Here is a 25,575-nt window from a genome sequence, read left to right as displayed (position 1 = left end):
TGTCTCTCTTTCCTTTTTAATCTGGCTTATAAGAGTCAAAATAGATGATTGAACAGTTGGTAATTTGAGGGGCAATAGAAAAGTTTAATTTTTAAATGTTTGATCCTTTTTTTCAAGTTTCCCCTCTCCCTCACATAGTTTTCTTGTTAATCTATTTATGCAATCTTGTATTCTCCTACCCTACTTTCTACATGGTGAAAATACAACTTGAAAAAAAAAAAGAACAAGTAGAGAGGTATTTATAAAGGTCCATCTTTCTTTTGACAGGTATTTGTAAACTTCGCCAAGGACCAAAGTGATGATGACCACTTAAAGGACTTGTCATTACACAAAAACCAGACAGTAGTGGATGTTGCAGTTCTCACATCTTTTCTCCAGGATGAGAAAGTGAAAGAAAGTTATGTATGAAGAATACTGTTCATGCAGAGTGACTGAAAGAAAGGAGGAACTAGCCCTCCCTTTGCACCATGTGAAGTGTTCCAAAAGAAAGACCTGGACGTTTTTGTGGGAAGAAGTAAACTGGATACTGTACTGATACTATCTTCAATGCAATGCAATTCAATGCAATGAAAACAAAATTCCATTACAGGGGCAGTGCCTTTGTAGCCTATGTCTTGTATGGCTCTCAAGTGAAAAAGACTTGAATTTAGTTTATTACCTTATTACCTATGTGAAACTCTAGTATGGAACCCAGTGGACATATGGGTTTGAAATCACACTTTTTTTTGTTCCTTTGTATTCTCACTGGGGTTGCAACAATAATTCAAGTAATCATGGCCAGTGATTATTTATCAAACTCAAAAGGCATGTACATCTTCATTCATTAAGCCGTGCCATGCCAGGAGACTGGTTTCCCGGTGACACATCCATTGCTGGCAATGAGTGTGCCAGAGTTACTAGTGCCAAGTTGCTCAGAAAGCCTGAAGGACCATGGTGTGTCATGCACCCTTTTGCGAGAGCTGCTCTGCTTCAGAGTCTATCAGCATCGTAATCAGGTGACAAAATGGTGCCATGTGTGGGAAAGGCCTGCATTGATTCCCTCTTTGATGAGCTGCTGTGGTGGCAGTAACATGCAAGTTGTGGGTGGCTCAAGACAGGTGAGACTTAGTTCCATTCTTATGTTGTCCCTTGCTTGGAGCCATGGGTCTCCGGGGGTCATTTTTCTGGGACTTTTTAAAGAAACTAAGATCCTGGAAAGAAGCCAAGAGCAGCCAAATTGTTGAGGCTGCAAGCTGCTGAGGCTAGGTCATGGGAGTAAAGAGATGGCGTGTTCAAACCTAGGGAGGCCTGTGTCCATTTGTCCTGGTTGTCTGTTAACACAGTACATTGCATCTCAAGATCTTCCTGTTTGACAGAAGTGTAGTATTATTTCTGGCCTTTTAAATTAATCTAGAATTTGAAAAGATGGAATTGTATTTTGACAAAAATCTTTGTACTTTTAACGTTATTTGGAATTTTTAATTCTGTCAGTGACTTGTGAATCCTTGGAATGGCCTCTTTGTAGAACCCGTGGCATAGAGGAATATGGCCTCACTTCACTAGCTATTTCTTATGGAAGCCTGCAGGTGTATCCTCTGACTAGTGCCTAGTGACTAGAAAATAAGGTGATGGTCAAGATCTCATGACAATACTATATTTGAGTTTAAGGTCATCATTTAAAATACTCTTAATCTCAGTTTATTAAGTATTTTTTGAGTGTATATTATTGCTGAATTGAGTATGTATGTATGTATGTATGGATTGGGTGGGGAGAAATTAAGTCTCAGTAGATAATCCCTGTGCCATGTTATTCAGCTAACAGGTTTACAAATAATAGGTTGTTTTGTTGTTGTGGGAGCCCAGTGAAGGAATACTGGGCAGCTTTTTTTTTTTTTTTTTTTAAATAGCAACAGTGCAAAAGCCAAAAAAGTTTAACTGTCATAAGGGTCTCAAGACTAAACAATGAGTACTTTCACAAAGAAGATCACTAGCTTCAAAACTTGAGTAACACAACTTGTGCTTAAGGCATTTAGTACCTTCAAATAATTGGATTTGAAGATCTTAGACACCCCATTCTGACAATCTCAAAATTTTCACCTCCTCAATCCTGAATCTGTTATGAAAAAAATAAAAACAGCAAATGCCCACACATGGAATATATTTCAGACATTTCCGACCCAGTCTTTTTTTTAGTCAGTAAACATTTTAAAAAACATTATTTCACTAATGCCTAATGTTATCTGCCTTAAGACAACAAAAATATGAGGGAAGTACTGTTGGGTGAAGTTCAAGCTGTCTTTCAATGTTATTACTGATTTCTTCTTTTTCTAAGATTTAAATATTAACTCTAAAGGTGTTAAGATTTCAGATCTATTTCAAATCTATATTTTTTAAAATTTATAGAAAGTTATCACATAACTTGTTTGGAAAAAGAAAATGACTTAGAAATTAATGTCATTGTTTTCTAAAATGATAAACAGGTAATGAAGGCCTAGTTCCAGTAACCATTGGCATGATGAGGTGATTATATTTTGTGCTATCTCTAATAAGATTCATAGAGTAATTTATTTTCTCACTGTTTAATATTTTTAAAAATCAAACTTTTGTTAGTTTTCCCAGTTCACTATTATCATGTTCTAATTCTCTATTAAATCAGTGAATAGCTAGCTCTTGGCTTTAATTACTCTGACTTCAAGGTCACATTGAAAAAAAATCAAAAGACACTGTGAACTGTTGTGAAAAAACAAAAAAATTTCAATATAGATTTAAAAAAGATCTCTTCTGAAGCTAGGAACAATCTACAGTTACACACTGACTTTGTGGTTACATTTTAGACTATCCAGATAGTATTTTACATTTTCCTTTGTAAACCTAATCGTAGTAGAAATTTTTTACCAATTCTCTACTCAAGTAAAAATTCTATATATTCCCTGTGGAAATGTAAGTATGTGAGGTTCAAAAATTCTCAAAAGTGTTCAAAGATTGCTGCTTTTGCTTCTTTTGGACAACTTGGAAACTTTATTAACAACTGTGAATGTGAAAAATACAACAGAAAACAGTAACAAAGCCCTGTATACATTAAACATCCAGCACAGTTCATTGTTAAAAAACAGCCAAACCTCAAACTACTGTATTTCAATCTGTACTGAAAGCGTGTTGTGACTATTATATGTTGCACATCCTTCATTCACTGTAATCATTGATGAAAGGGATTTGTCTGTTTTCTTCTTGTGGTTGTATATATCAGGTAAATTTTCTTCCAAAGAGCCATGTGTCCTATGTAATAATGAACCACTTTGATACGAAGATATTAATTTGTACCCTTATAACAATTTACTAGTCATGATATAGTACTATAGTAAGATGGCTCTAATTCTCTTCAAAATTGTTGCATCCCTTTTATAGAATGTTTATATTTCCATAAGGATTAAGTTTTCTCTCTTCTTATACCCTAGGATGAAGCTATGTTTTTTTGTGCTTTTTCTTTATCATTGGCCCCTTCATTCCGAGCACTTTATGCTGTCTCTAATGGGATCTATTTTTGCACTGGAATATCTGAGAATTGCAAAACTAGACAAAAGTTTCACAACAGATTTCTAAGTTAAATCATTTTCATTAAAAGGAAAAAAAAGAAAAAAATTTTGTATGTCAATAACTTTATATGAAGTATTAAAAAAACATATTTCTATGTTGTAATGAGTCACGAAATAAAGCTGTGGCAGTTCTGCTGGTCTATGCAAATTTATTTCCATGCATCTGTAGCACCACCTACTGTTAATGCTTATAAAGCCATCAGGAGAGTAAGAAATGTCCACCTGGAGTAGAACAGGCTAAATGTCCTGTTGGAAAGAGGGGTGAGGGGACTACTTGGAAATAAAGGGTGTTTGCACTTTCATAATTTGGTTAAGATAGTAAATATTAAGTTTAAGAGGTTTTAGATAAAAGCTTAATGATTTCGAAGCTATAGAGATCTCTGAAAACACTGTGTAGCTAAACCTGTTTAATAAAAGTCTCACTGCTTTATTTGGTATAGAAGCTACAATGGCTGCCTTCAGTTGTCCTTTGCGGATTCAACTGAAAATACAAGGACAGAGCATGGCAATTGTCCTGGGCATGTGGCCTGGGGGAGTGTGCAGAAAAGTGGAAACAGTAGAGGAACATCAGAGGTGCCTTCCTTCTGTAAGAAGTGCTGTGCAATCGCAAGCCAAGGTTATGTAGGCTCTGATGACACACATGGATATAGTTTTAATAGCTCACTAGCAAAATCTCAGAAAAGTTGTCTGCTTATCTAATGTGAAGAACGTCTGTCAAACACCCGCTGGTAGGCTGCACGGTGGAGTCATGGCCCTATGTGGGACCTCCTCAGAATGGCCGGGACAACAGGTAGTGAGCGGTCCTTTGCTAAGGTGCACATCTGGCTGTGTGCAGAGGAGGGTCTTGGTTTGTGACGGAGCCTTCTAGACCACTCAACCTCTGCGTCACAGCTCTGTCTTTCCCTCTTAATGTTCACATTACCACAACTTAAGTGAAATGCTAGAAAACAGTTTCTTTGTGGAAAATGACCACTGAGGGAGAGAAGAAAACTGAAAAACGAAAAGGCAAGTAACTTAGATAATGTAAGTTACCCGTGGGTCTTGAGGAAAATCTTCTATATAGAGAAAAGCCTAAATAAATACTTGAAGGTTCAAAAAAACCTCGGAACCTTTAAAATGTTAATGCATATATTACATATGAAAAAGTATAAGAAAATTAGCTTTTTCTAGTGTTTTACTGTGTTGTCAGACACTTAATGTAATCCTCAATTACCTGTCTGCCCTATGGGGTAAGCAATACCATTTGATATATGGGGAAATTGTGTGGCTCAGTGGATAAATAACTTGTTTAGACCACTATCGAAATGGCAGTTCTTTCTGGTGAGGTGGTGTATCAGTTAAGATTGCCCTCATAAAATTAGTCTGGAATCGTAATTTAACAAATATTTATTAAACTCTGTTGTGCACCATATACCTTTCTAGGTTCTGGGGATGCAATGTTGAAGACAGAGTTCCTGCTCTAATGAACTAAAATTTCAGTGGAGAAATTATATTCGCATTCACGATGGATATGTAGACAAATACAATAAATTCAGACCATAGTAAGTGCTAAGAAGAAAATAAGCCATGGCAATGAGATAACGATGGAGAGGCAGCCATCTGAAGAGTGACATTTAAGCTCATATCTCATAAAATAAGCAGGAGCCAACATTTGAAGGTGGGCAGAGAGAACCTTCCTGGAAGAAGGAACACCTGGTGACAAAGGCCCCAGGTGGGAAAAAACTTGGCAAGTTGGGGAAGGAGGGAGAGAATTCCAATGTCTCCGGACTGGTAGAAGGGGCAGAAACCAGAACCTATAGGGCCTAGCAGGCCATGGTAAGGTATCTGGATTTTATTATTAGTGCAATGAGAAGCCACTGGAGAGTTTTAAACAAGGTAATGGTTTGATCTAATCGCTGTTCAGAAAAAAAGGTGGTTGTATGGGGAGAAAGGACAGTAGGGAGGCAAAGCGATATTGGGAGGAATAGGAATGTTCAGGATCTCTTTTACTGACAGAGCCAAAGGCACTGTTGACAAGATCCATGTGGGGGTTGAGGGAGAGAGAGCTATTAAGGTTTGTGACCCAAACTAAGTAGGTGGTTGTGTTAAAATATGGCTGCTATTTCAGTCTGGTGCTCAGGAACAATGATGGGAAAGAAGGTAAAAATGTGTGAAACATCAGCACAGCACATGTATGGTATTTAAGCCTTGGGACTGACCTATAAAGAAAATGAAGACAAAATATTCCTGTGCTCTGACATCCTTCCCATATTTAGAGAGAAGCCAGCAAAGGAACAGGGGCTGGCCAGTGAGGAGGAAAATCTGAGTATGATGCCATATATCGAAGCTCAGAATCCAGTGTTTCAGGAAGGCGAAGGTGGTCAGTTGTGTCCAACACTGCAGAGAAGAGGAGCAAGGTAAAGGCAGAGAAAAAGATTTTGGTAAGACAAGGTCTTTGGTGACCTTCTGAAGAGTCATTTCAGTATATTGACAAGGGTCAAGTTGAGGGAAGAACAAGAAGTGAAGAGGGTGAATATACATAACTACGGAGAGCTCTGCTTTAACCGGAAGCAGAAAACATGACAACAGCCAGATCACAAGCTTTTATTTGCATTCCTGTTAATTGTATAGGCTGCACCTGAACACCATGTCACCTTTCCTTTCAATTTTTTGGTTTTAATCCTTTAGACATTTCTTCTATCAAGAGGCTTACAACACTTGTTTTGTAAATTTCCCTTAAGACAGCTAATTCATGATTTACTATTTTATATTCACAATATGTTTTAGAAGCAACATAGCTCTAAATATTAGACTATCAAGAGAGTTTGGAAGTACCAAACCTAGTTTTAGAATGCAGATGCACTCAACTAAAATGGAAATTAAAGGTGCTTTAAGGAAAACTCTAGCCTATCTGTGGTGGTACTGAAAACTTTCTTTCTGGGACTATTACCATGCTATTTTCTTGATGTAAATTAACATTTACAATAAAGTTGTTAAATTATTACTCTGTCACTACCCTATAGCGACATTATAAAAGCTCTAGAGAAGATAATACAAATACAAAACACAAATAAAACCCTGCAGAATGGATATGTAGGCTTTTATTCAGGCAACCATTCCCATAACCATAAAGATCTCTTTAAAACAGAACTGTCCCAACTATCTTAGTTAGTGATCGAAAATGAACAAAAATTAACTATAAAAGAACACATTTCGGCACATAAAACAAGTCTTCTGAAGTTTTTTAACACTGAGACCTAATTACATTATATTCCAAGTTAGAGTGACTCATAATTAATGTGAAAACTGTAATTAATAAAAATGACATAGTGACATTACTTGGTCAAAGTAAAGAAACATGTTTGACCTTAGATTCTTAGGAATCCCATGTGATCACAAAATAAACACTACTGGGCAAAAAAGATTTTAAAGTTCAAAAAAACAGACATGATGAAAAGATATTATATACAAATAATTTAAAAATATCAGCCACAGAAATGTAAAATCATCACTTGAATTTTTTTTTAGATGGGATTATGTGGGTGACTTTTATTTTTTTTCAAAGTAACTTTTATTTTATTTTTAATATGAAATTTATTGTCAAATTGGTTTCCATACAATACCCAGTGCTCATCCCAACAGGTGCCCTCCTCAATACCCATCACCTACCCTCCCCCTCCCTCCCACCCTCCATCACTTGAATTTAACAAAGTGCTATAAAAGCAGAGTCTGGTTGTCAAAATAGATTACAAGGGATATTCCGAAACAAACGAAAAATCAAAATCCTCAAGTAGTGGCAAGTATTTCTAATGTGTAACAGACACAGAAATGCCAAGGGGAAAATGAACTATTTCCTCAAGTGGAAAGGAAAAGATGAAGGAGGTAGAGGTGGCTTTAAAAGTGCAGAGACCTAGCAAATTCACTTACCATCTTCCAAATAAAAGAATCTCTTGGGAGAATTTAAGCACCATTAGCAGACACATCTTATAGCAGTTAATGCAATGCTTTGTCTTTCAGTGGAAAACTATTTCAAAGGTGAAAATGATGTAGGAAGCAGAAGCATATTCTGTTGAGACACGAGGTAATTGACACTCTCCCGAACTGCAAAAAAGCATTTCATAAGAAGGCATATAAAGTTATTGACTAAATGAGATTTGTTGTACGAATAATTCATGCCTAGTGAAATAGCTTACCAGCTGCCACAACTCTGGGATCCTCATGAGACTGATGTCTCCCAGCTGCACGACTGTCTGCACTCTCATTCCACCAAAGAACATGAACTGCAGAAATAACCAAAAATAGATTCTAAAGACCATGGCGTTACTACAAGTAAGAAATACAAAAAATTAATCAGAAACATTAAGTCTTATTCATGGTGAATATCAAAAAGGTAAAATTAAGTATGTTAGTAAGATTTCGGAGGGGTCAGGGATTTGGGAGAGAAATTGATAAATCAATCAAACTTTTAAAGTTTTATAGTTGAAAAACAGATAGCTGGAGAGAAAAAGTAAGTAACAGCACTAAAAGACACAATCAAGGCTGGACCCAAGTTTTATGATGTCCTACTATGTTCTATTTTTATTAAAAAAAAAAAAGCAAGATTATAACAAAAATGTTCATTACTAAAAATGTGGATGATATAAAAAAATTAAAAGCATAATTTGGGAGTGCTTGGGTAGCTCAGTTGCTTGAGTGTCTGACTCTTGATTTCAGCTTAGGTCATGATCTTATAGTCGTGAGAGAGCCCCACGTTGGGCTCTGTGCTGAGGGTGAGCCTGCTTAAGATTCTCCCTCCCTCTCTCTCTCTCACACTCTCTATCCCTCTCCCCCACTCCCTTGTGCTCTCTTTCTCTCTCTCTCCCTAAACTAAAATTTAAAAAATGAATAAATAAAAGTAGCATAATTTTAACTACTTAGAGAAAACCTCTATTAATATTTAGTGTATTTCTTTAAAAAATTAGTAAAATGAAATTAGTAAAATGTATACTATGCTTAGGAATATTTTTAAAAATCAACAGTGTGTATTTTCCATGGTAGTAACCTTAATTTTTAATGGCTCTGTGAATGCCTCCTTGTGGCAACTTTTTTTATCCCAATACCTTATTGCTAATTATTTACATTATTCAAAATATTTCAGGATTCTACAGAATACTGATATGACTAAATGTAATACACATTAGCTGTACAGATTTTAGAAAATGGAGATAAAAAGGAAGCAGGAATCATTTCTAATTCTACCACCCTAAAATAACCACTTTTCTATTTTGGTGTATCTCTTTCCATATACACATAGGGTCATACCACACTGTTTCCAGTGTTTCCTTATTGTAAGTAATGCGGCCATAGACTGAGAGCAGCAGCTACATGTAGATCTATAATAACAATGTCAAAGACAACTACTACTAACATTTATTGGGTGCTTACTATATGCCAGGCCTCATTCTAAGAGTACTGCATGTATTAACTCATTTAATTTTGACAATACTCTTAGGTTATGATTATTATTTTATTGATGAGCAATGTAAGGTACCATAAGGTTAAGTAACTCATGCTAAGTCACAAAGACAGTAAGTGGTGAAGCTGGGATTCAAACCCAGGCAGTCTGGATCTGATTATTTCCTCAATATAAACTCCTAAAATTTAAACTGAGAGAACCAAAGAGTATTTTATATATAATTCTACATGTATAGTGTACATACTGTAACTGTCCTCCAGAAATTATGTCCTGAGTACTCCGCATATTACTCTTTCTCTGCTGTTCTGAGAATGAATTTAAGATTAAAAACTGGGCACACATGTTTTCAGTAGTTTTTTCTTATAAAAGTTATATATGCCCACTATAAAAAAAAATAGACTTAATAAACATTAACATCATCAATATCATTTACATCCTTTCAAACTTCCTTCCTATATAACCTAACACACTACACATCTATGCATGTTTCCTAGAATATTGGCAAAAATAATTTAAAAATTAAACCTTTTATCTTTATTGCCAACTTTCGGGAAATGATTAAGACAGTATGAACCCTACACAGTATATGAGTACTTACTTTTCCCAATTTATCAAATACTATATATAAGTATGTCTTTATTAGGTAAAAATGGCATCGGATTATTGTCTTAATCTGTATCTTCTTTAGTAGTCATTTGTAGGTCTACCTTTGTATAAGTCTTCATTTTTCTTTTTGCTTTTGAATTTTACTTAAGGTGCTTTGGGGCATGCAGAAAAATTGAGCCTTTTTGTTTTTATTTTTAATTCTTTTAGAGAGATAGAATGAGCAGGGGAGAGGGGCAGAGAGAGAGAAAATTTTAAGCAAGTTCCATACTCAGCACAGAGCCCAATGCAGGGCTTGATCCCAAGACCCTGGCATCATGACTTGAGCCAAAACCGAGAGTCAGAAGCTCAACCAACTGAGCTACCCAGGTGCCCCTTTTTATTTTTTTAAGTAGGCTTCATTCCCAGTGTGGAGCCCAATGTGGGACTTAAACTTACGGCCCTGAGATCAAAACCTGAGTTGAGATCAAGAGTCAGACACTCAACCAACTGAGACACCCAGGTGCCCCTGAGCCTTTTAAAAATAAAATCATCCACCCCAAAAAAACAAACAATCCAGTGAAGAAATGGGCAAAAGACATGAGTAGACACTTTTCCAAAGAAGACATCCAGATGGCTAAAAGACACATGAAAAAATGCCCAATGTCACTCATCATCAAGGAAATATAAATCAAAACCACAATGGGATACCACCTCACACATGTCAGAATGGCTAAAATTAACAACTCTGGCAACAACAGATGTTGGCGACGATATGGAGAATGGGGAACCACTCTACACTGTTGGTCAGAATGCAAACTTGTGCAGCCACTCTGGAATACAGTATTAGGAGGTTCCTCAAAAAATTAAAAATGGAACTACCCTACAACCCAGCAATTGCACTAATAGGTATTTATCTAAAGGATGCAAAAATGATGATTTAAAGGAGCACATGTACCCCAATGTTTATAGCATTACTACTGACAATAGCCGAAGTATGGAAAGAGCCCAAATGTCCATTGACTGATGAATGGATAAAAATATATGGTGTGTATATATATATTATTTTTTTTCCAATGGAATATTACTTGGTGATCAAAAAGAATGAAATCTTGCCACTTGCAACAACATGGATGGAACTAGAATGTATTATGCTAAGCAAAATAAGTCAGGGAAAGACAAATATTAGATGATTTCACTCATGTGGAATTTAAGATAAAAACAGATGAACATAAAGTAAGGGAAGCAAAAATAATATAAAAACAGAAGGAGACAAACCAAAAGAGACTCCTAAATACAGAGAACAAACAAAGTTGTTGGGTGGGGGGGAAGGGCTAAAGGGGTGAGGGGCATTAAGGAAGACACTGGTTGGGATGAGCACTGGGTGTTATATGTAAGTGATGAATCACTAAATTCTATTCTTGAAAAAATACACATTTTTTTGATTAAAAAATAAAATCATCAATTGATTTTTTTCTTTTACTGTTTCTTTGTTTTTTGGCTTAGAAATACAGTTCTCATCCATATCATTAAATACATTTATATTTTACTTTAGTAATTCTATGACTTCTTTCTGTCTACACTGAAATCTATAATCCATTTTAAGTCTAGTTTAGTATATGGTGTGAGCTAGACATCTAGTAATTTTCATAATTTTCTCTTCATATATTTTCCAACCAAAATATCTTTTTCTGTGTATTCTGATTATTTTCACAGGATATATTACTAGAAGTTAAATTTCTGGGTAAAGATCAGAAGGTCAGCTTTGAATAGGTTAGGTTTGAGATGTCCATTGGACATTCAAGTGAGGAAGATGAGGAGGCAAATGGATATAATGAGTCTTTCAAATATTTTACTAGCTATTCTTAGTTTTTATCCTTCCAGATGAACTTTACATACATTTTTAAGAGTTTGCCACAAAACACTCTCTGAAATTCTGACTGTAATAACTTTCAACTTTAAAAGTTAAATGCTCCAAACAGATGTTTCAAAATCAGTTGAGGGGATGCCTGCCTGGCTCAGTGGGAAGAACATGCAATTATTGATCTTGGTGTTGTGAGTTTGAGGCCCAAACTAGGTGTAGAGATTACTTAAGTAAACTTTAAAAATGAATGAATGAATAAATAATTAATACAGGTATGTATATTTATCTGTATGCTATGTATATCTGCACTGAAGTGTTTAGGAGGTCATTTATTTTAAGTTTGTTTATTTTGAGAGAGAGGGAGTACATGTGTGCATGAGTGAGTCAGGGAGGGGCAGAGAGAGAGAGAGGGGGAGACAGAATCCCAAGCAGGCTCCACTTAGTGCAGAGCCTGACACAGGGCTCGATTCCACGACCATGAGATCATGACCTGAGCCAATATCAAGAGTTGTACACTTAACCAACTGAGCCATCCAGGCACCCCAATGCATATGCATTATTTGTAGCATGTATATATATATCAAATAACATTTTGATCTTACTCCTATGTCATTCACATATATATATATATATATGAATGTGTGTAGATACTTACTTGTGTGTGTATGTATATATATATATATGTGTGTATGTATATATATATATATGTATGTGTGTATATATACACACACACACAAATGACCTATATAGACCAAAATACTAACAGCATTATCTCTAAGTAGTGGGAAATGCTTTCCCCACTTTAGGGTATGTCCATGTATTTAGTATGTGTGAAAGTATGTATTACTTTTTCATTCAAGGACAATCTTCCTACCCCAAGAAATGTTATTTTAAAAAGCCAACAAAAGTAAACTTAGAGGAAAAAAAAGATGAAAGAACAAATATATTCCTGAGGCTCTTTGCAGTTTTTCAGCATTCTGATGTGTCATGGAAAATAGTAATTCAACATTTGAAAAACACTTCATGAAGTGTTAACATTCTAAACAAAGAGGATAAAAAACAGGTTTTTTTCAACGTTTAAAATTACAGAAATCCTAAAACTCTGGCAATAAAAATTTAAATATATGCTATAATGAAGAAAAGAGACAAACTGACCCAAGAAATTTAGTAGATCACCAATATACTTTGCAATTTCACAGAAGAAATAGACAACTGTACCTCTGTTGAGTGCTCCATATTCTGTGTGGAAAACTCCGACTAGTTTTGAGTAGCCTAGATCCACATGGGCATTAAGTGCCCTTCTAAATGCGTCACCCCACAGAGCTGGCCCACCTGGTTTCATCTGAAAAATAACCAGCTCATAGACTCCTAGAATAGGGAGGAAAAGCGATTATTTTACAAAAGATATTCAGGAAATTTCTAATCAGGTTAGTCTGGTTCAACTGGAAGGCTAATCTGCGTACACAGATTTGGAGGATCACACAACTGTACACATGAATTGTGGCATTATTTTTCCTTGCTTTTATGTTTAGCAGGTCCTTGTCCAAGTTTAAGGATCAGTTGTTAAGCTTATACAGAAAGACAAAAATGGGAGCACGCCTGGATGGCTCAGTCGGTTAAGCACAGGACTTCAGTTCAGGTCATGATCTCACAGTCGTGAGTTCGAGCCCCGTGTCAGGCTCTGTGCTGACAGCTCAGAGCTTGGAGCCTGCTTTGGATTTTGTGTCTCCCTCTCTTTCTGACCCTCCACCACTTGAATTCTGTCTCTCACCCTCTCTCAAAAATAAATAAACATTAAAAAAAAAAAGACAAAATTAGGAAGATATATTAAGCTATTATCTGAAATACTGTTATAAATTTTGTCAATAAAATATTGAAAATTTACATTAGGATTAGGTTTCTGAGCTGCCTGAATCTGCACTTTTAGGTAAGAAATGAATTAGAAAAGACTTCTCTGATCTCCTGTATTTCCTCTTCTTTCTAATTTTAAGAGGTAATACTTTTTTGTTTATATAACTTCCCCCTATATGATTCCATTTCTAATAGGAACAAACGATGGAGCCAGTCTTGTCTGAGTTTTTGAGTGTTAGGAAAAAAATACAAAACTGAACGAGATGATTTTATTGTTCCTAAATAGCCAGATAAACATCTGAAAAGCATTCTACCTTCTGGTCAGAGGTAAGGTGCAGGTAAAGAAAAAGGAACTAGGGACAAGTAGCTTTGAGAAGAAAAAGGAATAAAAGTACAAAGTTACTAAAGAGTTATGAACAGCAGAGGAAGAAAACCAAGATTTGACACTGTCCAAGAAGCCACTTAAGTTCATTTAGATAGTGCTGAAAGCCTGTGAGGAGGTCTAGGTGGATTAGGATCCAAACAAGACTTTTCAAATCTCGGATAATCTAAAATATACTACAAAGTTGGGAATAATGGAGGAAATAAAATAAAATTCAATTAGTTAATGCTTTTTAAAAAGCTGACCTTTGTTTAAAACTATGTTAAATATTTCCTTAAGTGAGCAAGAAAGTGAAATCAGCAAGAAGAGAAATCTTTAGTAATTATTTTCAAAATGAGAAAAGGAAAACAAAAATGTTAAACTACAGTAATACAGCTTAACAGTTTAAGTCCCCTAAAAGTCTTATAAGCAAAAATATCCTTAATATTTTAAGATTAACCGTAATTTGTGTGTATAAAAAAAAAAAAAACCAACTATGACAAAATTTCATACCTTATCTTTCACTTGCCGGAACATGTTTTCTCTGCTTCCAGCCCCCAACTTTTCAAACTTTACTCCCTATTCAACTTTTTATACTCATACCTCAACTTTAAGGGCTCTTCCAAATTGGGGGGAAAAAAACCAACTTCATTATTCAATGTTCATTGTTTTAATAAGCAACGAGTTAAAATTCATTTTTATCTCTATAATATATTCCTATATAAAACACAGGGGATTATTTTTCCCTATGGAAGTGTAGTTTTTATAGCTTGAAATCTGTAGTATTTTCTCCATCAAAATTCAAAGTAACTAAGAGGGAAGGACTTACCTTCTTTTGCAGGCTTTTCTAATTTGCACCATGGTACCAGGTAAGTAATCTCAAACTCTTGTTCATCTATGAGAGCCAGATTTGGAATGAGAAATTGTTGCCAATCTTTATTTTTGGCCAGTGCTTTCCGAACTTCAGTTCGGTGAGCAAAATTATCTATGGGAAGAAAAGGAGTAATAAAAGTAAAAATTTATTTAAAATCACCTATACCTTTTTTTTTTTTTTTGGATTTCATTCAATTCAGCAAATGTTCACTGAGGCCACGTAAGGACACTGTTAAATCACTGGAGATACCAACATAAATAGATATGACATCTGTCCTTAAGTTTCTCATGCTCTAAAAGGGGAGTAGGAATTTAAACAACTAATGATAACATCATATGGTGGGGTTTATAAACTATTCTCTAGTAGGTAGTTGTGTGACTTAGGTTAAGTTATCGAATCTTTCTGTGCCTGTTTCTTACTCTGTGAAATGTGAATAATGATATAGTATCTCCCTCCAGGGTTTCTGTGCAGGTTAAATGAATTACTATACGAAAGGTGCTTTGAGCAGTGTTTGACACCTGGATAGCACTCAATAGATATTAATTATTCTTATTGTTTGAGACATTTAAACTATAGTGCCAGTTTAGAGAAAGACTATTATTTTTTGGTGGTAGTGGTGATGGTGGTGGTGGTGGTGGTGTGTGCTCAGGTCAAGGTACACTCTGTATTAAATTTAACATAAATAAAAGGAATACGTGCTTTTTTAGCATCTTCTTTGAATAGCTTCCAAAGAAATCGTGCTGATTCTCTTTCTTATGATCACCATTCTTTTTACCCAGTATTTATTTCTCTTACGTTTGTTACTCAAATATTTACTAACATTTAGGCCTAGTATTATATTTACTTTTAGGGCCTCAGTAAGACTAATGGTAAGAAGTTTTTCTATGGTTTATGCAGGGCATCTTAAGAGCTTAAGTGAGTTATATCAGGACCTGACTGGTGATTTTTTAAATGGACATGAGTCCACTGGTGGCATATTAAAACACAAATTGTGCTTTAATGGGATTTGTTCTATTACTGTATGGAGAACCCCTGAACTATGGCCATGTTAAATACAGAATGAACATTTTTCATATTAAAGTACTTCATGACTATTAACTTTGGACACTGATGATTAAACATTAAGTGAAGTATTGAAATTCTTTGGGTTTCATCAAGTCCTGATGTGGACTTCACAAAGATTAGACACTGGAGTAACACACATTCCGGGGATTCCTGTAACCTGTTCTTCTTTGACTATTAAATTTCAACAATAAGAAGGAATTACTCTCCCATCCTTTATGATATTAACCTACTTGGTTCTTACAACCCCTGCTATATTTTTTTCATAACTCATCCTTACCATAAGCCATTTATAATTTTTCTGAGAACTAAAGTCTAGTTCACAATTTTATGATTTGAAATATGAGATGCCACACTTTTCCATTTATGGTAACATAAGGATTTGGGCAAAGGGTTGTTAAAGGTGTACCCCTGGGAGGAGGAATTACTGAACTCATTTTTTACTGTTGTTCCCCATTTCAAAAGTTTAATTTAACCTGTGGGTATTTATACTAATCTAGATCCAAGAGCTAAGCATCATGTAACACTTAACAGAACAAAAATCTATACTGAACCCTTCAGCTGGAAAAACCATACCATACTTCCAAATATGAAACACTTTATTCATTTTGCCTCCAAATTCTACACTCCAGGATCCAACCAATTCAGAGTGAGCTGTCCGAAGATGTATGTTTTTCTTAAGGTTTTCCAGAAACTCATTCATCTTTGAGGGCTTAAAGTAATAAGTACGAAATTCATAGAATGTTCCATCATATTGTCTTGGGCCCGTAGCAAAAGATGAGTGCACCTGAAGAAAGATAAGGCAAATTTAAATATTTTGGGAAGGCAGGGTTTATAATACTGTTACAACCAAATCTGAATCTAGAAACAAGGGATACTCATTAGACTCATAATTCATATTTGTACCACTGTTGTCATCTGTCCTTAGACATCTGTTTAGAGAGATGTCAATACAGACAACTACTCTTTTTTTTTTTTTTTTTTCAGACAACTACTCTTAAGTATGCTGAATATATAGCTACTGTTTCTTAGCAGGGATCTACTGTTAGCCACTTTTTCATGAATTTTATCGTAAGAAGGCACTGAAGTCTTAATAAAAGTCCTTTACTCAAGAACTACAATTAGGATTCTAATAAACTTGCAAATGTCTTACCCTATTTAGCCAATATTCTGTTTTCAGTCAATACTATATGTTATACTACTATATACTACTATAACTATACAGTTATGCAATTAAATAACTATAAAATATGCAGGTGTTATGGAAGGTGAAATGGAAATGTCTTAGCAAAAAACCCTTTTTTAGGTTTTTCTTAAAAATAAAAAATGCTATTCAGGTCAAAGTATTTATCACATCTAATGACGTAGATCCCTGGTAAGGACAGGAATGGACTCTGATGCTAAAGGAAGCTATAATCTATCCATGGGTTATATATGCATTATACTATACTATAACCACATTATACTATGGTGGTAGACTGTATGAATGCTATAAAGGAAAAATCAATGAGTTAGAATTGTCCGAATCACTATTAGGTTTAATTATAGATGCAATGTGAAGAAGGGCAATTAATCCATCCAATTATACCAGATTGACGAAAATATCTTTTAAGAACCACTAAGTTCTTTTTGCATTAGTTATATGCTATCTATATAAATTTTTCTTCTAAATTAGTCCTCTAAGTCTAAATGACCTTAGCTAGGACATGCAGAGATTATCTTCCGTATATGTATTTATGTGTATGCATACACATGCACATACATTATGATGGTATTTGCATTTACAAATCTTTCTTACTATAGGTTTGGCTATCATGTCCCAATTTTATAAAACTTATTAATAAGAATTATCTATTAAAAGTAGTGGTACACGAGTGCCTGGCTGGCTCAGTCAGTAGAACATGTGACTCTCAATCTTAGGATCATGAGTTCAAGTCCCACTTTGGGCATGGAGCCTACTTTATAAATAAATTAAGTAAAGAAATAAAGTTTTGGTACAGAGTTATGGACTAATTTTGGGCTTTTTTTGACTCCCTGATATGCCAAATGAAACTAGTAGGCTTCTTTATCTGACATAATTTAGGTTAAAACACACAATTTTTAAATATATTTTGTGTATAAAGTCATAATTATATACTTGAGTTCATTCCATTCATGTCCCCTATGATTTCTGTTCCTATTGCCCAAGTATCTAAGCTTACTTGGAAAGCAAGTATTCCCACCAAAAACAATTGCAGATACTTCTATTTTTGCTGGACATGCTTGTGTCATTTTAATCAAATTTTAATGAAAGAATGTTATGCAAATAAACAACTGACTAGTGCTATAGTTTAAAAAGTAGTATAAATAAAATATATTAGAAAACGGAACCGTTAGGTATTTATAACAATTGCTTTTATGTTATTTTTCAGAGAATTTGTATTTGGAAACAAATATGTGGTCAAAGGCACATAGTTTTATTATTTTTCAAATAAGAAACAATTAGAGGAAAAGCCCAGGGAAAGGTAACAGCAGTGAGGTAAGCGTGTGTGCTTGTGGGGAGGTGATTTTTGTCAAAGGGCAGAAACTACAATTATTTATGGGGTAGGATTCATAAGTGTTCCAGGCTCCCTTATCTTCAGGTTAGGGCTCATTTTCAGCAGCACTTACATTCAATTAAAAGAGAACACTTGGCTGACATCTAATAAAGTCACAGTCCAGAATAATAAAGTCACAGTCCAGAATAAAGTTGTAAGGAATAACTTTTGGCCCTGCCCCAGAAAAGTGTGGATCAGAAGGATAAAGACTATTGCTAATCTTGGGTGAATGGGCCATTACTGGTTCTTCTTCAGTCTTCACCAGAAAGTCAGTCTCTAGAGTAGGTTAATTCCCTTCCTATGTACCTTTCGAGAAAGAAGTACAAGCCTAAATATCCAAAGGAAAAAAACACTGTAGACTGACAGATAGGCGGGTTCCCAACAGTTAAGGCTGAATCACAAAAATCTGTTGTGCACGTTTCTCATTCAAGGGTAAATGAGGCTGTTACCGTATCTGCTCTGAGGTTCCTAACCCTGCCTGCCTCGGACACGACCCACAGGAAACAGGGGGAGGCTGGGCTGGATGCTCCACGACCCGCACCCTGGGCCTTCTCTTCCAGGTTCTCTGCAAAAAGCTCGCTGTGTACACTTCGTTTTAAACAAGGGAGGTCACTTCGGTCGCCAACTACTAGTTGACCTATTTCTCCTCTACCTTTCGTCGGGGGGGGGGGGGGGCGGGGAGGGCGGTGGCTTGTCAAACGGTAAATAGAAAAGGCTCGATCAGCAAGCACCGGGCACCGGCCTCAACGTGGCGACCGCAGGGGGCTGGGCGGCAAGAACGAAGCAGCGGGAGCTTCAAGGGTGTCCTCAGGGACGCCTGGCACGTAGGCCAGAAAAATCCCATTCGCTGCTGCTCGCGAAACGGCCTGGAGGCGATACTGACCAGCGGACCCTCCCTGAACTGCGCCTCCATGTTCCCGCGAGTCCCGTGACCCCACTTCCGGTTCTCAAACATGCACTAGAACAATTTGGGGCGGGAACCGACTGGGCCATTGCGCGACGCTCGTAAGTCTGGGAGCGCAGCCGGGAAGCGCTTGCGCGGGACCTCGAGCTCCTCGCTGACGTCCCTCCCCTCCCCCAAGGCACGGCGTGGGCACGTCTCCGCGGCCGGTACCTGAGGCGCGAGCGTCCGCGCAGCCAGAGCTCTAGTCAGGCCGCTTCGGAGGACGAGCATGGCGCGGCTGCGAGCGCTGGGAGGGCCAGCCAGCCAGTATTCTGTCTTCGGTTCCTCCTGGTAGGGCTAACCCGCCTGGAAAAGAGCAGCGACCGAGCTACTGGCGGACGCAGGCTGGGGCGGGACTCCTCGGCGGCAGCTCCGCCTCTGGTGCCGGGAGGCGCGGCGGCACCGCCCGGTTGGCTGGCGTCGTCCGTGGGCGTCACGTTCGGGCCCCTGCCCCCTCCGGCCCAACGTTTGTTTCCTCAGACGTTCTCACCCAAACGTCAGAGGGGCGTTAGGATTAGCTGAACGCGGAGAGCGTTCCTGTGCCACCTTTCTGAGCCCATCAGCTAGTCTCCACGCGCGGTTACGCACAGTTCTTAAAGTTCGTGCGCAGAATGTGAGTTTGTCCTTTGAGAAGGAAGTATGATGCGTGCATATTATAATGCTGTGCGTTGAAAATCGTGGAGGTTTTTGTCCTTGTTCATTTTTAGTCGGGGTGACTTAAACGTCAAGACGAGGGAGGCTTCACTTCTCCTCATCAAATGCATGGTGGTTCTCTAATTGCCACCGCAGCATGAGCTTGTAAGGCTCTTAATGATTTCAAATTGCATTTTTCAGGAGCTCATTGGAATGGGGGTCCCGAACTAGGTATTCAAAAGCCAGTGGGGGGTGTCTGGGTGGCTCAGTTGGCTAAACGTTGGGCTCTGGCTCAGGTCATGATCTTGCAGTTGGTGACTTCGATTCCCACGTTGGGCTCTGTGCTGACAGCTCATAGCCTGGAGCCTGCTTGGGATTGTGCATCTCCTTCTCTCTTTACCCCTCACCCGCTCAAGCTCTTTCTCTCTCAATCTCAAAAATAAACATTAAAAAAAATTTTTTTAAGTCAAAGTTAAACATACATAGTTTCAAGTCAAATAGTTTTCTAAGTCTTAAAAAGCGAACCAGACCTTGGGTCTTTTCCTCCCTATCCCTGATTATTGGTCCCCAGAATAACTATTGTCAGCATTTTCCAGTTTTTTCTTCTAATGCTTTATTCTCTTTTTCTAAATTACAGGCTTTTTCTAGTGTGTCTTGATATTTTCAGTAGTGTCTGTTGCTTGGAAAAAGAGGATTTAGGTCTCTTATATACCATTCCTTCAAAATAACCTTCCCTTCCCCATCTGACAATGGTTGGATTAAAAGTAGTTGTCACATTAATTTACAGATTGTTTACATTTTTATTACTAATTGCATTGCATTAATACACATAATTACACAATGCATAATCAAACACAATTACCCAATAGTTACCTTGTTGCACACATTGAAATAATACTGCTTATACTATCAAGAATAGAGAATTATTGGGGCGCCTGGGTGGCTCAGTCGGTTGGGCGTCCGACTTTGGCTCAGGTCATGATCTCACAGTTTGTGAGTTTGAGCCCCGCATCAGGCTCTGTGCCACCAGCTCCGAGCCTGGAGCCTGCTTCGGATTCTGTCTCCCCCTCTCTCTGCCCCTCCCCTGTTCATGCTCAGTCTCTCTCTATCTCTTAATAATGAATAAATGTTAAAAAAAATTAAAAAAAAAGAATAGAGAATTATTACAGGGATATCACCTGTGGTTGTATTGGTTGTGCCTTCTTCAAGGACTTGAATTATCTGTTCAGAGGAGAGAGACTTTTTAAAATACAATTCCAGAGGGGATAAGTGTTTCTGTATGATGGGCATTAGTTTTTAACCAAGTAAGACAAAACAAAGCATCATCTGTGCCTGGACTGGATCTTTACATTTAAATATATTTTCTTAGACTCTGTTCCCCATGGATTAACAATTCATTCACTCATACAGCCCATATTTATTAAATTCTTTCTTTTTTTTTCACTATATGAAGTTTATTGTCAAATTGGTTTCCATACAACACCCAGTGCTCATCCCAAAAGGTGCTCTCCTCAATACCCATCACCCACCCTGTGTTTTTTTAGTTATTGTAATGGGTCTTCCTGAATTATTTCAACTTTTCTTTTGTTTTCTTTCATTTGTTTTTGTCTTGGCACTAGTGTTTTTCCTAAAGTATTTTTGTATTTGTAATTCTTGGCTATCAGCTCATATTTTGCAGTGAGACTACTTTTTTTAATGTTTATTTAGAGGGAGAGAGAGAGGGAGAGAGAAAGAAAGTGCAAGCAGGGGAGGGGCAGAGAGACAAGGAGACAGAATCCCAAGCAAGCTCCATGCTTGATCTCACCAACCGTGGGATCATGACCTGAACCGAAATTGAGAGTCAGGCGCTTAACCCACTGAGCCACCCAGGTGCCCCAAAAACATTTTTTTTGAAAGCTCTTTGAGCATGAGTGGAGTTTGTCAAATAGCGGGCTTCACTGTAGGGTTTTCTATTATTTCATTGAGGGGAAAAACCCCCATTTGTTACCATCTGTAAATGATTTCTCTTAAATCTAGTCAGTTACCCCTGTGAGGAAACTTGCAGATTCCCATCTGTGAGTTACAAGCCTTACTGCCAGTTTTCTGTGACTGAGAAGGGAGGGAGGCTGGATATCTTAGTATTTGATAGGTAGTCATTCACTTAATTTGTTTATGACTGGTTCTCACCTTGTCAACTGTATCTGGTACTTCTGAATGTGGTTTACGTTTTCAAGAATATATTAAATAGGACAGGCTGAGCTGCTGTAACAAATAGATACCAAATGTATAATGCCTCAGACACAACAATATTTTACTTCTTCTTCCTTAAGAATCTAAAGTGGGTTTTCCTGGTTGGCAGGCAGCTCTTCTGTATATGGTAAATCAAGGAGCCAGACTTCTACACAGTGGTTTTGCCATACATAGAAACTCTATCATCAGCTGCATCTAGCCAGTGAACTTCCAAAATGAAAATACTTAACAGATAGTAAAGAGTGATTCATGGTTATAACTTAGGGAAAACATTGGTAAGTGCTGCAAGGTGCCTAAGACAATTTCCTATTCACTCACAGGTTTTAATCATCCTCAAAACCCAGTGAGTTAAACTATATCTCCAAGTGAAGAAGGTAAAGTTCTAAGAGAGAAATAATTTTCTGAGGTTCACTGCTGCTAAGTGGCACATCCAAGATTTAAAGCCAGATTGTAAAACCAGTTCATTTTACCATTTATTTTTAAAATATGTGCGGTAGAAAATAGTGTCCAAGCAGCATTTAAGATGAAATGTTTTTCTGTGACATTTTGTTTAGAAACAAATCTCTGAACTGCCTAGAAGATACATAAAGTATGTTGAAAATTATTGTTGTATATCCTAAACTTCTGACAGGTAGTCCAAAGCTAGATAAATCTGGAATTTTAAGATAGGCTAACGTGATAGCAGCTGAATAGTTATTTTAGACTGGGTGGAGTAAGGTTGCCTGTCGAAGGAGGTAGCATGAAACACATATCATACATACAAAAGTAGATGTAAAGTGTCAGTACACTTTAGAGAATAATAAATTGAATGCCTGTTACCTGCCACCACGCTTAAGAAATCAAATATGGTCAGCAATTTAGAAGCCCAATACATGTTCCTTTCTGGTCACATTCTCCTCCCTGTAACACCTTCCCCAACCTCCTTGCCTCAAGCAGCCAAAACCCAGAATTTTGTGTTAAATATTGCATTCACTTTCTGTGATTTTCAGCTACATTTGTGTATAACTCTAAACAATATATTGCATTGGTTTGCCTATTTTACAACTTTATAATGGAATTAGGCTGTTTTTGTCATTCTGTCAGTTGACATAAGATTTTTGAAAATCATGTATTTTGATGCAGTCACAGTAATTAATACATTTCTCTAATATATGCTCTTCCCTCGTATGGACATATATTTGTCCATTTGATATTATGAACAAAGATGTTTTGAATTTTTTATATACATAGATAGCTCTAACTAGATAGTTCCTGTTTCCATATGAAAATTTTCTCTAGGCCAGGGATTCTTAACCCTCTTTATGCCATAGAACCTTTTGGAAATCTTGTAGGCCTATGGAACTGTAGTGTCTGAGGGCAGGTCACTCTAAGATGGGCCACGTTATCATGAAGATTATTTTGAGCTGAAGCCAATCAAGACCCTGCAGGCTCAAGAGAAACTTTGACCCCTCTCTTAAGTACACTGAAAAATCTAAACTGGGGATCTTTGCCAGAATAAGGGTTATTACTGAGATAAATTTTATCTGAGTGACCCATTTGTATGGCAGAACAAGTATCTAATTACCAAATATCTGTGGTTCTTCTAATTACCCTGTGAATTATATTCTTTCCTCTGCACTTCTCCTTAGTTCAGGATGATATACATACCTCATTTTGCCTGTCTTTGCAATTTATGTCTATTTGGATTCCTCATGATGAAATTTTGGGGTGATGGAGGGCGGTTTGTGGGGTCCAGAGCCCACAGCCAAGAAAGAATTCTTGAAGACATCTTTGGTGCAAAAAGGTGATTTTATTATTAAAGCATGGGGACAGGACCCATGGGCAGGAAGAGCTGCACTGCTAGTGTGTACAGTGACTGCTTTATGGAGTCGGGGGAGGTAAAGTCAAGAGGGAGTTTCCAAAGAGACTATCAGACTTACTGGAGACCTAGCTATTGTCAAACTAAGGTTGTTTTTCCCAAAGCAAAGGGAGTTTCTACTGGCCATTGATGGGATTGCCTTTTTCTGGTAAACTTGTGGAGATTCTTATCAATTAAACCATTTTTTTTGTCTTTTCCAGTTTTGGGGTATCCTGGAGTGTCCAAGGAATATCACACATTGTCCCACCTTGGGTGTGGGGCGGTTGGGGGGGAGGGGGGAGGCGGTGGCGAGTGCTATTAGCCTGCACTTTGCCCTCAGCTTGCCCCACGCTCCCTCATCACTCATACATATGCTTAAATTTGATTTTCTCCTGTTAATCTGTCTCATATTAATTTAATTCTTAGTCCAGCTTAGAAGAACCCTTGAAGGGTTCTTGCTCCCTGATACAATTATAATGTTTTACATACTTAGCAAATACATAGGTTTACAGAGAAAACAGATTGAGCCAGAATGATGAAAATATGAAAGCAAATTCTTTTTTTTTTTCAAGTTTATTTATTTAAGTAGTCTCTACACCCAGCATGGGGCCCAAACTCACAACCCTGAAATCAAGAGTTGCATGCTCTTCCAACTGAACCAGTCAGGTGCCCCTGAAAGTAAATTCTTGATAAAGAATTTCTTTATCTCTAAAGAATTTCTTTATCTCTGAAGAATTTCTTTAAAGATTTTCTTTAAAAAATTATTTTGAGAGAGAGAGAGTGCACCTGCACAAAAAGTGCAGAGAGAGAGAGAGAGAGAGAGAATCTTAAGCAGGCTTCATACTCAGTGCAGAGCCTGATGTGGAGGCTTGATCTCATGAACTGTGAGATCATGACCTGAGGTGAAATCAAGAGTCAGATACTTAACTGACTAAGCTACCCAGGTGCCCTGACATACTTCTTTATTAAGGTAACAGGATCTATTGTCAGATTTAAAGACTATCATAATTTAAGTAGTGATAAGCATAAAAATTTTTTTGTATTTTTACAACACCTCTAAATGGAATTTGACAATATCTATGATATTTATTGGTCACAAAGTCACAGGTCCCATTAATAATACTGTGATTTGTTGCCTACATTCATACATAAAGGGAATGCTTATTTTCAGTTAGAAGTTGGTGACAATTGTTAAAAAACAAAATTTAGGGGCACCTGGGTGGCTTAGTTGAGCATCTGACTCTTGATTTGGGCTCAGGTCATGATCTCATAGTTCCTGAGATTGAGTCCTGCTATTGGGCTCTGCTCTGACAGTGCAGAGCCTACTTGGGATTCTCTCTCTCTCTCTCTCTCTCTCTCTCTCTCTGCCCCTTCCTGCCTGTGCTCTCTCTCTCTCTCTCAAAATAAATACATAAACATTTTTAAAAAAAACACAAAATTCAAGAGAGTAAATTTTGAAGATCCAATTGCCTTTATTAAACAATTAATGAATTGGGCAACATCTCACTCCAGCAAGTAGATATTCTGAGGATTTGTACAAAGTGGAAATTGCTGATAGGAAGGAGGGCAGGGCAAGAAAGTTATAACCAAAGGAAAAGAAAGGATTGTTTAAAGCATGACCATTTTTCCTGGTTGGGGTGGGGGAAGAACAGGGGTTTTTATCATGCAGATTATCTCATCTTCCTTTAGGGGATGGAGGGGCCATGTGACAGACTCAGTGGCACTTATTAGAAAATTCCTGACTGGGGTGCCTGGGT

General features: G+C 37.2%; 2 protein-coding genes across 12 annotated transcripts in view; one reads left to right on the top strand and one right to left on the bottom strand.

Annotated features, from left to right (window-relative positions):
* Window positions 1–3,720, top strand: part of ABCA1 (ATP binding cassette subfamily A member 1) — a 132,374-nt gene extending 128,654 nt beyond the window's left edge. For 4 of the 5 annotated variants that reach the window (XM_042911876.1, XM_042911878.1, XM_042911875.1 and 1 more), the window contains one exon: window positions 268–3,720. In XM_042911876.1, coding sequence (XP_042767810.1) covers window positions 268–408 — 141 coding nt within the window. In that variant the 3' untranslated portion in view covers window positions 409–3,720. The remainder of the gene's footprint in view (window positions 1–267) is intronic. The other variant, XR_006195657.1, reaches the window with a different exon arrangement.
* Window positions 1–19,508, bottom strand: part of LOC122204427 (protein NipSnap homolog 3A-like) — a 29,774-nt gene extending 10,266 nt beyond the window's left edge. For 3 of the 7 annotated variants that reach the window (XR_006195662.1, XR_006195660.1, XR_006195661.1), the window contains exons 1-6: window positions 19,060–19,203; window positions 16,177–16,387; window positions 14,494–14,649; window positions 12,671–12,820; window positions 7,745–7,831; window positions 7,479–7,652 (exon numbers count right to left, since the gene is read on the bottom strand). Coding sequence is in view for 2 of the 7 variants with exons in the window: in XM_042911887.1 (XP_042767821.1) it covers window positions 7,576–7,652; window positions 7,745–7,831; window positions 12,671–12,820; window positions 14,494–14,649; window positions 16,177–16,387; window positions 19,060–19,131 (753 nt within the window). In the remaining 5 variants the exon portion in view is untranslated. Of the gene's footprint in view, window positions 1–3,690; window positions 5,949–7,246; window positions 7,653–7,744; window positions 7,832–12,670; window positions 12,821–14,493; window positions 14,650–16,176; window positions 16,388–19,059; window positions 19,204–19,290 lie in introns of those variants that run through there. The other 4 variants (XR_006195659.1, XR_006195658.1, XM_042911889.1 and 1 more) reach the window with 4 other exon arrangements.
* Between the last annotated feature and the right edge of the window lie 6,067 nt (window positions 19,509–25,575).

Source organism: Panthera leo, chromosome D4 (assembly GCF_018350215.1).
Source record: "Panthera leo isolate Ple1 chromosome D4, P.leo_Ple1_pat1.1, whole genome shotgun sequence".
In the NCBI taxonomy this organism is placed as follows: domain Eukaryota; kingdom Metazoa; phylum Chordata; class Mammalia; order Carnivora; family Felidae; genus Panthera; species Panthera leo.
The sequence above is the reverse complement of the archived record's forward strand: the minus strand, read 5'-3'. Positions and strand labels throughout refer to the sequence as shown.